We start from the raw sequence: 13389 nt of genomic DNA, 5'->3' as shown, positions 1-13389 counted from the left end.
TGGAGTTGAAACTGAAGGCTAGCCATGATCTTATTAAATGGCAGCAGGCTCGACAGGGCATCTGGTCTACTCCTTCTATCTTCATGTTATAGCTGCTGGTAGCAGCTCTACCTAGTTCAAGGGCCTTCTTTGCCCCAAGGCTTTGAGAGCCTGCCTGCTGCTGTTGGGTAGTGAGCATGCCCTGTGGACACTAATTTGCCAATCCATGCAAAATCCATGCTCAGGGCCTGCTTTGAGCCCAACATCAGAGTTCTGACCCAAAATGGAAGCTCTTGCTCCAGGTTATACAAATGAAACTGCCAGGTTTTTTGTGCAGAGGGAGAGATGAGGCTATCGTACTATGCGAAGGCTGAACCATTGCAGTGGCATAAAATCCCATCTTTGGGCAGGCTAGCACCTTGGAGAAGGGATCTTGCTGAGACATACAGCAAAAGGAATTCTCTGGTATATTTTTGTATGAGGCATAAAAAGTAGTGATTGAGGCATAAAAAGTAGTGATTGAGTGACATAACACTTATGAGGTGACTGGACATTTAACGGATATTATAGTAACAGAGAATATCACCATCGTGTCGTAGGACTGTTGGATACTGAATTAACGGGGATGAATTACCTACTTGCTGTAAAGTATTAATTTTTCTTTTCCTTTAGTAGTGGCAGCCTTGTTAATTACATGTTATGTACCAACTGGCCAAATGTGAACAGAACAAAGCCACCAGAATTTCAGAAAAAAGTGAAAATTGACCCTGATTAAGAAATTTGTGATGCAGAATTCAAAAATGTATCATTTTATTATTGCAAAGAAACTCCTTTTATCTTATTCACCTTTTAAGTCTTTTCTAATATAATTTCCCTTCTAGTTGCTATCTTTCTCTTCTCTCCATTGTCCTGAACATAGCAGTACCTCACCCTGATTCGACATTTGTAGCATATGAATCTGGAAATGGACGTTGACAAATTCGTATCCATCATTGGTGGGAAACATCGTAGCTGAGATTGATCCAGTTTTAACCCCAACACTTCAAATATGCTTTTTCCAGTAGATATTTGAGTGGTTAGGAGTAGGAACCCTGCCTGATTTTTCTTCTCCCTCCCCTTTCCCCAACTCAATTATAGCACCATGTTATCCCAGAAAAATAATTAAATTCAGCACAGATTCTGAGAATCAAGCCTTCTTCATCCCTTAGACCAGCAACATCTGTGGAAGCATTGGGGATTCCATATTAATGGCATTTTAGCAGTCATTTTCAGCAAGATATACAGGTTTTATGTTTAATGATGTTGCTTCTCTTTCACTTGTCCCATGTCTATGAACGTAAACCTTTGATGCTGAATGTTGATACAGGACATTTTTGTATTACGGTGATTCAGTAATAAGGAGCTTCAAATGGAACACTTTGTGGACTTATAACTGAAGTGTTCCTTCATTAATCTCCTGTTAGATATGTCCAGACCAAAGCTGTTTCATAAAATACTCCTGAGTACTGGTTAATGTAGGCCTCAGGTATCTATAATCACATCCTTAGAATTACAAATTGCACCATTTTAAAAATGAACTGATACAAAATTACCACCCAGTCGGTTAAATTACAGAAAAAAAATACATTGAATGGTCCTTAGATAAACTATATTGGAATAATCTTGTTTTGTGGTATTAGAATGCAGATATGATAAATGATTTTAAGTCCTTATCCTTATCTGGAATAAATTGTATCATTGATACATGTGCAGTCAGTACAGTCGTACAGAAACATTTCAGCTTATTCAACAACATACCTGAGTTGGGACAAAAAGTATCCTTAAAATGACTTAACTAACATTTTCAGAAAAATCAGCAGCAAGGTCATTGCAATGTTTTTCAATAAATCTCCCGTGTTTGTTTTTCTTTTCAATCCGATGCAATTGTGTTAAATACATATGGTCGCTTCCTGTGCTGTCCTACTTGATAACAGGGATGGATGCGTGGTGTGGCAAGAGAAACAAATACAGTTTAAAAACAGAAAATGCTGGACATACTCAGCATTTCAAGCAGCAACTATGGAGAGTAAAACAGAGTAAATTGCCTTGATATTTACTGGGGAAAGTTTTGTGGACATGGCTGGTGGTCAATGTAGTTTTGGTCTGGAAATTCAAAAGTCTGGCTTTCACCACAAATTGCAGTTTTCATGTCAGAGCATGCATCTTTCATCATAAGCAGGTTTTCTGCCAGGAACCCAGCCTGATTGACAGGTCCTTAGATAAACTACTGAATGGTGAGAACAAATAAGAGAATGTGAGAATTTGGGTTTGGTCATTGATCGGGAGGAAGAGGAGTTTGATGATCCCAGTGGACTTTGGTTGCCAGTCAGGGAAGTGTGAGAAAGTGATTCTCTGACCAGACTATGGTAGTGGAGGGTGAGTTCCAATCACTTCTCCTGAGCCAGGCGGGTTGGTGGGGGAGTTTGATTGTGGGCATTTAAACTTGGTGGGCTGCAGGGAACATTCCTCCTTTTGACTCTCAAGCAGCGGATCTTTTTCACTCAGCCTTTGCCTCCCTTTAGCTGTTGGATTAAACCTGGGAGATAGGTTAAATCCGAGGAACAGAGCCTCAATATATTCAAATGGCCAGTTGCCCCCATCCCACCTTGTCCCCTTGCCCTGTTTCCATTAAGACTCCTGACCCAAATCTACGTTTTGTTAAAGTAGCCCCTGTAGTTTCAAATCGATGACCTGTAGACCGAACTGGAAGTGACAGATGTTACACCGTTTAGAACATAGAACATAGAAAAATACAGCACAGAACAGGCCCTTCGGCCCACGATGTTGTGCCGAACCTTTGTCCTAGATTAAGAACAAATTAATCTACACCCCATCATTCTACCGTAATCTACGTACCTATCTAATAGCCGCTTGAAGGTCCCTAATGTTTCCGACTCAACTACTTCCACAGACAGTGCATTCCATGCCCCCACTACTCTCTGGGTAAAGAACCTACCTCTGACATCCCCCCTGTATCTTCCACCATTCACCTTAAATTTATGTCCCCTTGTAATGGTTTGTTCCACCCGGAGAAAAAGTCTCTGACTGTCTACTCTATCTATTCCCCTGATCATCTTATAAACCTCTATCAAGTCGCCCCTCATCCTTCTCCGTTCTAATGAGAAAAGGCCTAGCACCCTCAACCTTTCCTCGTAAGACCTACTCTCCATTTCAGGCAACATCCTGGTAAATCTCCTTTGCACCTTTTCCAAAGATTCCACATCCTTCCTAAAACAAGGCGACCAGAAATGCTCACAGTATTCCAAATGTGGCCTTACCAAGGTTTTGTACAGCTGCACCATTTAGAGAGGGTGCAGAAGCGATTTACCAGAATGTTGCCTGGTATGGAGGGCATTAGCTATGAGGAGCGGTTGAATAAACTCGGTTTGTTCTCACTGGAACGAAGGAGGTTGAGGGGCGACCTGATAGAGGTCTACAAAATTATGAGGGGCATAGACAGAGTGGATAGTCAGAGGCTTTTCCCTGGGGTAGAGGGGTCAATTACTAGGGGGCATAGGTTTAAGGTGAGAGGGGCAAGGTTTAGAGTAGATGTACGAGGCAAATTTTTTACGCAGAGGGTAGGGGGTGCCTGGAACTCGCTACCGGAGGAGGTGGTGGAAGCAGGGACGATAGTGACATTTAAGGGGCATCTTGACAAATACATAAATAGGATGGGAATAGAGGGATACGGACCCAGGAAGTGTAGAAGATTGTAGTTTAGTCGGGCAGCATGGTCGGCACGGGCTTGGAGGGTCGAAGGGCCTGTTCCTGTGCTGTACATTTCTTTGTTCTATCATCACCTCACCGCTCTTAAATTCAATCCCTCTGCTAATGAATGCTAGCACACCATAGGCCTTCTTCACAGCTCTATCCAACTTTCAAAGATCTATGAACATAGACCCAAGATCTCTCTGCTCCTCCACATTGCCAAGAACCCTACCGTTAATCGTGTATTCCGCATTCATATTTGTCCTTCCAAAATGGACAACCTCACACTTTTCAGGGTTAAACTCCATCTGCCACTTCTCAGCCCAGCTCTGCATCCTATCTATGTCTCTTTGCAGCCGACAACACCACCAATCTTCGTATCGTCTGCAAATTTACTGACCCACCCTTCAACTCCCTCATCCAAGTCGTTAATGAAAATCACAAACAGCAGAGGACCCAGAACTGATCCCTGCAGTACGCCACTTGTAACTGGGCTCCAGCCTGAATATTTGCCATCCACCACCACTCTCTGACTTCCATCGGTTAGCCAGTTCGTTATCCAACTGGCCAAATTTCCCACTATCCCATGCCTCCTTACTTTCTGCATAGGCCTACCATGGGGAACCTTATCAAATGCCTTACTAAAACACATGTACACTACATCCACTGCTTTACCTTCATCCATGTGCTTGGTCACCTCCTCAAAGAATTCAATAAGACTTGTGAGGCAAGACCTACCCCTCACAAATCTGTGCTGACTATCCCTAATCAAGCAGTGTCTTTCCAGATGCTGAGAAATCCTATCTCTCAGCACCCTTTCCATTACCTTGCCGACCACCAAAGTAAGACTAACTGGCCTGTAATTCCCAGGGTTATCCCTATTCCCTTTTTTGAACAGGGGCACGGCATTCGCCACTCTCCAAAATCCTGGTACCACCCCTGTTGACAGTGAGGACGAAAAGATCATTGCCAACGGCTCTGCAATTTCATCTCTTGCTTCCCATAGAATCCTTGGATATATCCCGTCAGGCCTGGGGGACTTGTCTATCCTCGTGTTTTTCAAAATGCCCAACACATCTTCCTTCCTAACATGTATCTAAGTATCTCCTCGAGCTTACCAGTCTGTTTCACACTGTCCTCTCCAACAATATGGCCCCTCTCATTCGTATATACTGAAGAAACGTACTTGTTCAAGACCTCTCCCATCTCTTCAGACTCAATACCCAATCTCCCGCTACTGTTCTTGATCGGACCTACCCTCGCTCTAGTCATTCTCATATTTCTCACGTGTGTAAAAGGCCTTGGTGTTTTCCTTGATCCTACCCACCAAAGATTTTTCATGCCCTCTCTTAGCTCTCCTAATCCCTTTCTTCAGTTCCATCGTGGCTATCTTGTATCCCTCCAGCGCCCTGTCTGAACCTTGTTTCCTCAGCCTTACATAAGTATCCTTCTTCCTCTTAACAAGACATTCAACCTCTCTTGTCAACCATGGTTCCCTCACTCGACCATCTCTTCCCTGCCTGACAGGGACATACATATCAAGGACACGTAGTATCTGTTCCCTGAACAAGTTCCACATTTCAATTGTGTCCTTCCCTGACAGCCTATGTTCCCAACCTATGCACTTCAGTTCTTGTCTGACAGCATCATATTTACCCTTCCCCCAATTGTAAACCTTGTCCTGTTGCACGCACCTATCCCTCTCCATTACTAAAGTGAAAGTCATGGAATTGTGGTCACTATCTCCACTTGCCCTGGTTCATTGCCAAGTACCAAATCCAATATGGCCTCCCCTCTGGTCGGACAATCTACACACTATGTTAGAAAAGCTTCCTGGACACCCTGCACAAACACCACCCTATCCAAACTATTTGATCTAAAGGGTTTCCACTCAATATTTGTGAAGTTGAAGTCACCCATGACTACTACCCAGTGACTTATGCATTTTTCCAAAATCTGTTTCCCAATCTGTTCTTCCACATCTCTGCTGCTATTGGGGGGCCTATAGAAAATTCCCAACAAGGTGACTGCTCCTTTCCTATTTCTGACTTCAACCCATACTACCTCAGTAGGCAGATCCTCCTCGAACTGCCTTTCTGCAGCTGTTATACTATCTCTAATTAACACCCCCCACCTCTTTTACCACCCTCCCTAATCTTATTGAAACATCTATAACCAGGAACCTCCAACAACCATTTCTGTCCCTCTTCTATCCAAGTTTCCGTGATGGCCACCACATCGTAGTCCCAAGTACCGATCCATGCCTTAAGTTCACCCACCTTATTCCTGATGCTTCTTGCGTTGAAGTATACAAACTTGAACCCATCTCCGTGCCTGCAAGTACTCTCCTTTGTCAGTGTTCCCTTCCCCACTGCCTCACTACACGCTTTGGTGTCCGGAATATCGGCTACCTTAGTTGCTGGACTACAAATCCGGTTCCCATTCCAATGCCAAATTAGTTTAAACCCTCCCGAAGAGTACTAGAAAACCTCCCTCCCAGGATATTGGTGCCCCTCTGGTTCAGATGCAACCCGTCTTGGTTGTACAGGTCCCACCTTCCCCAGAATTATCCAAATACCTGAATCCCTCCCTCCTACATCATTCCTGCAGCCACGTGTTCAACTGCACTCTCTCCCTATTCCTAGCCTCGCTATCACGTGGCACCGGCAACAAACCAGAGATGACAACTCTGTCTGTCCTGGCTTTTAACTTCCAGCCTAACTCCCTAAACTTGTTTATTACATCCACACCCCTTTTCCTACCTACATCGTTGGTATCAATGTACACCACAACTTCTGGCTGCTCACACTTCCCCTGAAGGATCCTGAAGACACGATCCGAGACATCCCTGGCCCTGGCACCCGGGAGGCAACATACCTTCCGGGCCGAGTCTCGCTCGCGACCACAGAATCTCCTATCTATTCCCCTAACCATTGAGTCTCCTATCACTATTGCCTTTCTATTCTCCCCCCTTCCCTTCTGAGCCCCAGAGCCAGACTCAGTGCCAGAGACCTGGCCGCTAGTGCCTTCCCCGGTAGGTCATCCCCCCCCAACAGCATCCAAAACGGTATACTTGTTTTGAAGGGGAACGGCCACGAGGGATCCCTGCACTGTCTGCCCATTCGTTTTCTTTGTAAGTAAGTATATATCCTGTGTTGTATCAGGTAAGCGAAAGTGATTAGGTTGCCCTGTACGAAGTAAGTTTATTCTAGATGGTACAATATTTTAAGTGGACGACTGCCATTTACTTATTGCAACAATTGATCCGTTTGTATGTTGAACCAGTCCTTGTTGGATTTCTTATTCCACCAGAGGAAGTTTTCTTTGACTATTCTGGGCACATGCATTAAAATTTCAGACAGAATGACCACAAACTATGTCAATAATTGACATTTGTCATATTTTTTATACATAAAATAATATCTCTCAAACTATGGTGGCACAGTGGTTAGCACTGCTGCCTCACAGCTCCTGGGTTCCAGGTTCAATTCCAGCCTCGGGTCACTGTCTGTGTGGAGTCTGCACGTTCTCCCCGTGTCTGCGTGGGTTTCTTCCAGGTGCTCCGGTTTCCTCCCACAGTCCAAAGATATGCAAGTTAGGTGGCCATGCTAAATTGCCCTTTAGTGTCCAAAAGATTAGGTGGGATTACTGGGTTACGGGAATAGGATGGAGGCGTGGACTTGGGTAGGGTGCTCTTTACAAAGGCCGGTGCAGACTCAATGGGCCGAATGGCCTCCATTTGCACCGTAAATTCTACAAATATTCTATGAATACATGAGTGAAGGAGATGGATTTTTAAGATGATCAGTTAGTTTTGTGGTCACCATTACTGATACTAGCTTTTACTCTACTCCTTTACTATACTCTAGTGCAGTGTTTTACAAACATTTTTGCTCAGGACCCATTTTTACCAACCGGCCATCCTTCGAGGCCCAAACTGGCCGACCATCGTGGCCCAAGCCGGCCGACCTTTGCCGCACATGCCAGCCGACCTTTGCCGCCCATGCCGGCTGACCTTCGCACCCCATGCCGGCCGACCTTAGTGCCCCATGCCGGCCAGCCTTGTCGCCCCACCATTTTCACTTGCCTTTAATGTGACAGATGAGCCTGCTTGCTTCTCACAATCTCACTTGCTTTGTTATTCCATGTTACATTTCTGATAATGACTTCAGCTGATGATTTAAGATCTCACTGCAGCTGTTGAAAAAAATAAAGGTTTGTCCTCGAACTCACCATGCTTCATCTTCAAATGTCTTTGAAGTTTGAGCGTTTTAAACTTCCATTTGCCAGTGCTTCACTGCATATAACATACAGGAACTTTGAATTCTGATTTGCAGTCGCACAATTAATTACCTCAAGTAACCATCTTTATGCTGCTTTGTTCCTGTTTTCAGCTTCTTCATGGGTTGTTCACCAGAGGCCCCGGAGTTCACACCAGCACTGCTGGCAGCTGCAAGATGGAGGAATCTCTCTTAGTTCCGGAGCATGTGACATCAGAGTATGGGATGCGTGACCTGCTCTCTGCCATCGCTTTAAGCAGGAAGACTGCATCAATTTTTAAAATTTTGAACTTCTCCTGCGTCAGCGCGCTGACATCAGGAGGAGGCAGTCTTTCTCACTGGGCTCCGGGGTTGCGCACTGATGAAAGCTAGCTGCTGCGGCCATTGGGCACTACTTCCTGTGATCGGGAATGCTGCGATGCATGGCTCCATGATCCGCCCGCGACCCACCGCGGGTCGTGACCCCGACTTTGAAAATAACTGCTCTACTATACTCCCAGACACACATGACTGTGTGGCAAAATACGGCTCCAACTTTGCTGATGACACGACCATAGTGAGTTGGATCTCAAACAACGAGGAGTCAGAGTACAGGAGGGAGATAGAGAACGTAGCGGCATGATGCAATGATAAGAATCTATTCCTCAATGTCAACAAAACAAAGGAGCTGGTCATCGACTTCAGGAAGCGAAGTGTCGTCCATGCCCCTGTCTATCAGTGATGCCAAGGTGGAGATGGTTGACAGCTTTAAATTCCTAGGTAAAAACATCACAAACAATCTGTCCTGGCCCACCCAGATCAACACCAAGCCCAAGAAAGCACAACAGCACCTATAAGTCCTCAGGAAATTAAGGAAATTTGGCATGTCCACAACAACTCCTACCAATTTCAATAGATGTACTATAGATAGTACCCTATCTGACTGCATGACAACTTGGTATGGCAACTGCTCGGCCCAAGACCGAAAGAAACTACAGAGAACCGTGAACACAGCCCAGTCCATCACACAAACCCGCCTCCCCCCAACGACTGTCTACACCTCGGCAGCACGGTAGCATTGTGGATAGCACAATTGCTTCACAGCTCCAGGATCCCAGGTTCGATTCCGGCTTGGATCACTGTCTGTGCGGAGTCTGCACATCCTCCCCGTGTGTGGGTGGGTTTCCTCCGGGTGCTCTGGTTTCCTCCCACAGTCTAAAGATGTGCAGGTTAGGTGGATTGGCCATGATAAATTGCCCTTCGTGTCCAAAATTGCCCTTAGTGTTGGGTGGGGTTACTGGGTTATGGGGATAGGGTGGAGGTGTTGACCTTAGGTAGGGTGCTCTTTCCAAGAGCCGGTGCAGACTCGATGGGCCGAATGGCTCCTTCTGCACTGTAAATTCTATGATAACCTCCCGCTGCCTTGGGAAAGCGGACAGCATAATCAAAGACCACTTCCACCCGGGCTATTCTCTCTTCCAATCTCTTCCATTGGGCAGAAGATGCAAAGGTTTGAGAGCATGCACCAATAGATTCAAAAACAGCTTCATCCCCGCTGTTACCAGACTGTTGAATGACCCTCTTAGGGTCTGAACTGATCTTATGGACTGAACTGATCTTCCTATGCATCTTCTCTACAGTTGTAGTACTATATACCATATACTTCACCCGCTGTCTATTTTTGTGTATTTTCATTATGTATCCTCATGTATTTATTGTATGTTCTATGGTAAATGCATGGAGCGATCTGCCTAGACTATACGCAGAACAATACTTTTCACTGTACCTCGGGTCATCAGTTTTATTGAATTAAATATAAATACCCTACTGTATTGTGGGACTTGAACTCATACTCCGCTCATTACTCCAATAACATAACCACAATTCTGTCATACCCATATATGTTTAGCATGTTTTTGGATCTTTTATGTGAAGATTTCTGTATGTGAAGTTGTGTTATTCTTACCTGAATTCTTGTGTAATATTTTTCATTTTGGAAAAAAAAATATTTCTTCCTTTTCATTGGAGCTACACACCTTCTGGGGCCAGATTTTCACTACCGAGGTGGGCAACTTGAGTGTAGAAATTTCAAGTTTGGACAATCTTCAGACTGTTTCTGTCATGTTTAAAGAGCTGAGTATTTAAAAAACCTCAGATCATGGCATTTAAACAGATCTTATCTGCCCTTCCAAGAGTTTGCATCGACTCCATCGATTAGTGATTCCCACTGTGCAGGTTAAGGCATTGAACCCGCCAAAATAGGATATTTTTCACTTCAGCAGGGTCATTTCACCTTCGTGCTGAGTCACATCCCTTCCCTTCTCCCGCCAGCAAAAACATGAACCGTCGAAAATTAAGGTTCGATTTCTACTGTCGTATCTCTTAAAGTAAGAAAATAAGCAGGCTTGCTGTAAATGTATCTTTTTACCCTGCTCAAAACAGATGCTGGAAGATAAGGATTGCAGCATAGACTAACTTACTATCTAATTGAAAAATTAATCAGGCCTGCTATTCTACGAAGTGGCGAGAGCCTCTGGCTTCCCCGTGGTGTGATTCTCGGTGGTGGGAGCCAGCGGCAGCATCTTCTGGTCCCGCCACTGTCAATGGGATTTCCAATTTAATTCACCCATGTCGCCGGGGGGGTGCCCTCGGCGGGACTGGAAAGTCCTGCTGGTGTGAGCAGCCAGAAGATCTCGTCCAAGATCTTTGATCCTATAATGCACTTTTTCGCCTTCAAACAAGGTTTACAAGTAAAACCTAGAGTAAGTTAAAATAGGGAGAGGATCTTTGTGTCCATTCCATATAGTTAACTTTAAGCAGAGACTGAATGGAGAAGACCACAATTTGGCTGCAGCTGAAGAATCCAGCCCTCCTAGGGTTAAATTTGTTTCAGTCAATTCACAGATGTAGTTTCAAAGTAGATGAAAATCTCTGGAGGTAACTCTGTCTTCCCTCCCCCAATCCCCACGGCAATTTTAATATTTGTAAGTTATTATCCCGCTGAGTTTCTTTTTTAAGGAGTTTCCATAACATTTCCTATAAATTTGTATGCAGGCTGTGTTTTAGTGTGCATGTGTTTGAGGTGGAGGTAATAAGCAGATTAGCATTTTTACAACTTTCTGTTTTTTTATAAAAGCAGAAACATAGAAATGCTTATTTTAAAGCAATCCGTGTGCTTGAATAAATTAATTAAATGTAGTACTTTTAGCGGCGACAACCCTAATATCAATAATAGTTTTGGAGAATTCTGCATTTACTTTTATTGCCCAGCGGAAAAACAGTGCATTTTTAAACAAATACTTAACACATTAAAAATGTACATTATATTCTGATTGTTTATTAGTTTATGAGACTAATGCAAATGCAACTTTCTTCCTGTCAGATTTAAAACTGCATTATGCAGTCATGTTGTATTTTTAAGGACAGATCATTGACAGTCAATTAACAAGTTTGATTGGTGTGTCATATCATTCTTTTGAACTGTTAATAGTATGTTAATAACATTCTTTCCTTTGTGCTATCCCATTTGTGGTTTCTCAGTAGCACAGCTATTTTTTTATTCCAACCAACCTAAAATAAATCCTAAATAATAGATTATTAAGCACCTGTCTGATGCAGCTTGGGGAGATTTTTTCTGCACTGGGAGTTCACAGTGAATCCCTTTGATATTGAAATTAAGGAGTGATAGCCTTTTTATTCAAATCATAACTTCTTTTGATGGTAGCTTGTTAAGAAATATTCAGTGAAAGTCTGACCTTATCTGGTTTCCTGTGGAACAGAACTCTGATGCTGTCTGAAGGTTCATAAATGGAATGCCAATGACAATTTGTTGTTGTCGTTTTGCTGCCTCAGCCCTCAGTTGCGGGTAGTTGATGTACAGCTCTCACTTTACCAAATAACCCTTCCAAGTAAATGATCTTCTGATTGATCTGATGGTTTCAAAGCACTAGGTTCTCATTTATGGTTTGCAGTCATAGTAATTTAAGCTTGTACTGTTGCTCTGAAAAATGCATCAAAGTTGACAGCCAAACTTGACAGACAGGCACAGTATCATGGGAAACGTGATATGGGAAGCAGGCTTCTTCTACACCCATTTTTAAATATCGTACGTACACTCTACCACTGGAATTGCAAGGAAGTGCTGAATAGTTGCACATAATAATAAATTTGAACACGTTGCAGGTTTGATAAAACATGTCTTCTTTAATTTTTGTGTGAAAAGGCTTGAAAGTGCTTTAGTCTGTAATGGTTTTGTGATATAATGTTGTGGCACAGTTTCCTTCAGACTGAAAGTGGTGTAAACTGCAGTAAATTGATGACGACTTACCCTTTATTCAAAGATGAATTCAGTCCCTGGCATTTCTTCTTCAGTTTAGATTTTGATCTATTTTTTGGAAATAAATTAAATCTTGCTCCATTACCCTGAAATTGGTATTTTTTGTAGAGAATGGGCAATCTTTAATTTGTTAAACTCAGCTTGGTGCTTTCAAATTTTATTTTTTTAAGCATTTCAGACTCAATTATTGTTTGGTACATTGTTTTCATCCAAGGCATTAACATATTAACCTAAGCTGCTGCTTTTGTTTTGCAAGTTGATTTAATGTACCAAAAAGCATCATGAAATAAAGTTTTCAGAGATCCTGTTTTTCCACAAATAACTGACCATTTATAGTCACATTTGACATCCTTGAGCATTCTGAAACCTGATTAATACAAATTTTACTTGAAAGGGAGGATTTCAGCTTTGTACATTTCATTTGCCACTTAAGTCCTCTTTGCACTTGTTTGCGGGAGGGAAAACACTTGAATTTGTCACTCTACTTTTCATATTCCCTACATGCGGTTGCGGCAGCACACTTCATGCCAACAAATTCAGTGATGCAGGTTACTATATGGATGTGGTAGTATGTATTAGGGGTCATGTGGGACTGGAAGCCCTAATGTCATTGGCTGACAGATCCCAGGTCCTGGTTGGCCGTTGACCTCTAGCTCCGCCCTGAAGGCGGGGTATAAGAAGCCGGAGTCCTCCCCCGCAGGCCAGTCTACTATCGAGCTGCGGGGGAACAGACACGCTTAATAAAGCCTCATCGGCTTCACTCTATTCGTCTCTCGGAGTCTTTGTGCGCTACAATTTATTAAGCGTGTCTGTTCCCCCGCAGCTCGATAGTGTAACCATCTGCGGCCACGACCAGCAGGACCACGACGCCAACCTCCAAAAATTCCTCCAGACCGCCAAAGCCTTGTACCTCACGTACAACGAGGACAAGTGCGTTTTTAGCACCAACCGGCTAGCCATCCTGGGCTACGTAGTGCGCAATGGGATAATAGGCCCCGACCCCGAACGTATGCGAACGCATGGAATTTCCCCTCCCGCACTGCTCAAAAGCCCTGAAACGCTGCCTGG

The 13389-nt window shown here is 43.7% G+C and overlaps 1 protein-coding gene across 5 annotated transcripts in view; it reads left to right on the top strand.

The window, feature by feature from the left end:
• The window catches only part of dph6 (diphthamine biosynthesis 6), a 406744-nt gene that overhangs the window by 241661 nt on the left and 151694 nt on the right, over positions 1–13389 (top strand). The window contains exon 14 of one of the 5 annotated variants that reach the window (XR_011936486.1): positions 8121–8231. The exons of 3 other annotated variants lie outside the window; for them this stretch is intronic. Coding sequence is in view for 1 of the 2 variants with exons in the window: in XM_072484551.1 (XP_072340652.1) it covers positions 8121–8378 (258 nt within the window). In the remaining variant the exon portion in view is untranslated. Of the gene's footprint in view, positions 1–8120; positions 9836–13389 lie in introns of those variants that run through there. One more of the 5 variants, XM_072484551.1, reaches the window with a different exon arrangement.

The sequence above is a fragment of the Scyliorhinus torazame genome, chromosome 2 (genome assembly GCF_047496885.1).
Source record: "Scyliorhinus torazame isolate Kashiwa2021f chromosome 2, sScyTor2.1, whole genome shotgun sequence".
NCBI classification, from domain to species: Eukaryota; Metazoa; Chordata; class Chondrichthyes; order Carcharhiniformes; family Scyliorhinidae; genus Scyliorhinus; species Scyliorhinus torazame.
This window is presented reverse-complemented; position numbering and strand designations above follow the sequence as displayed.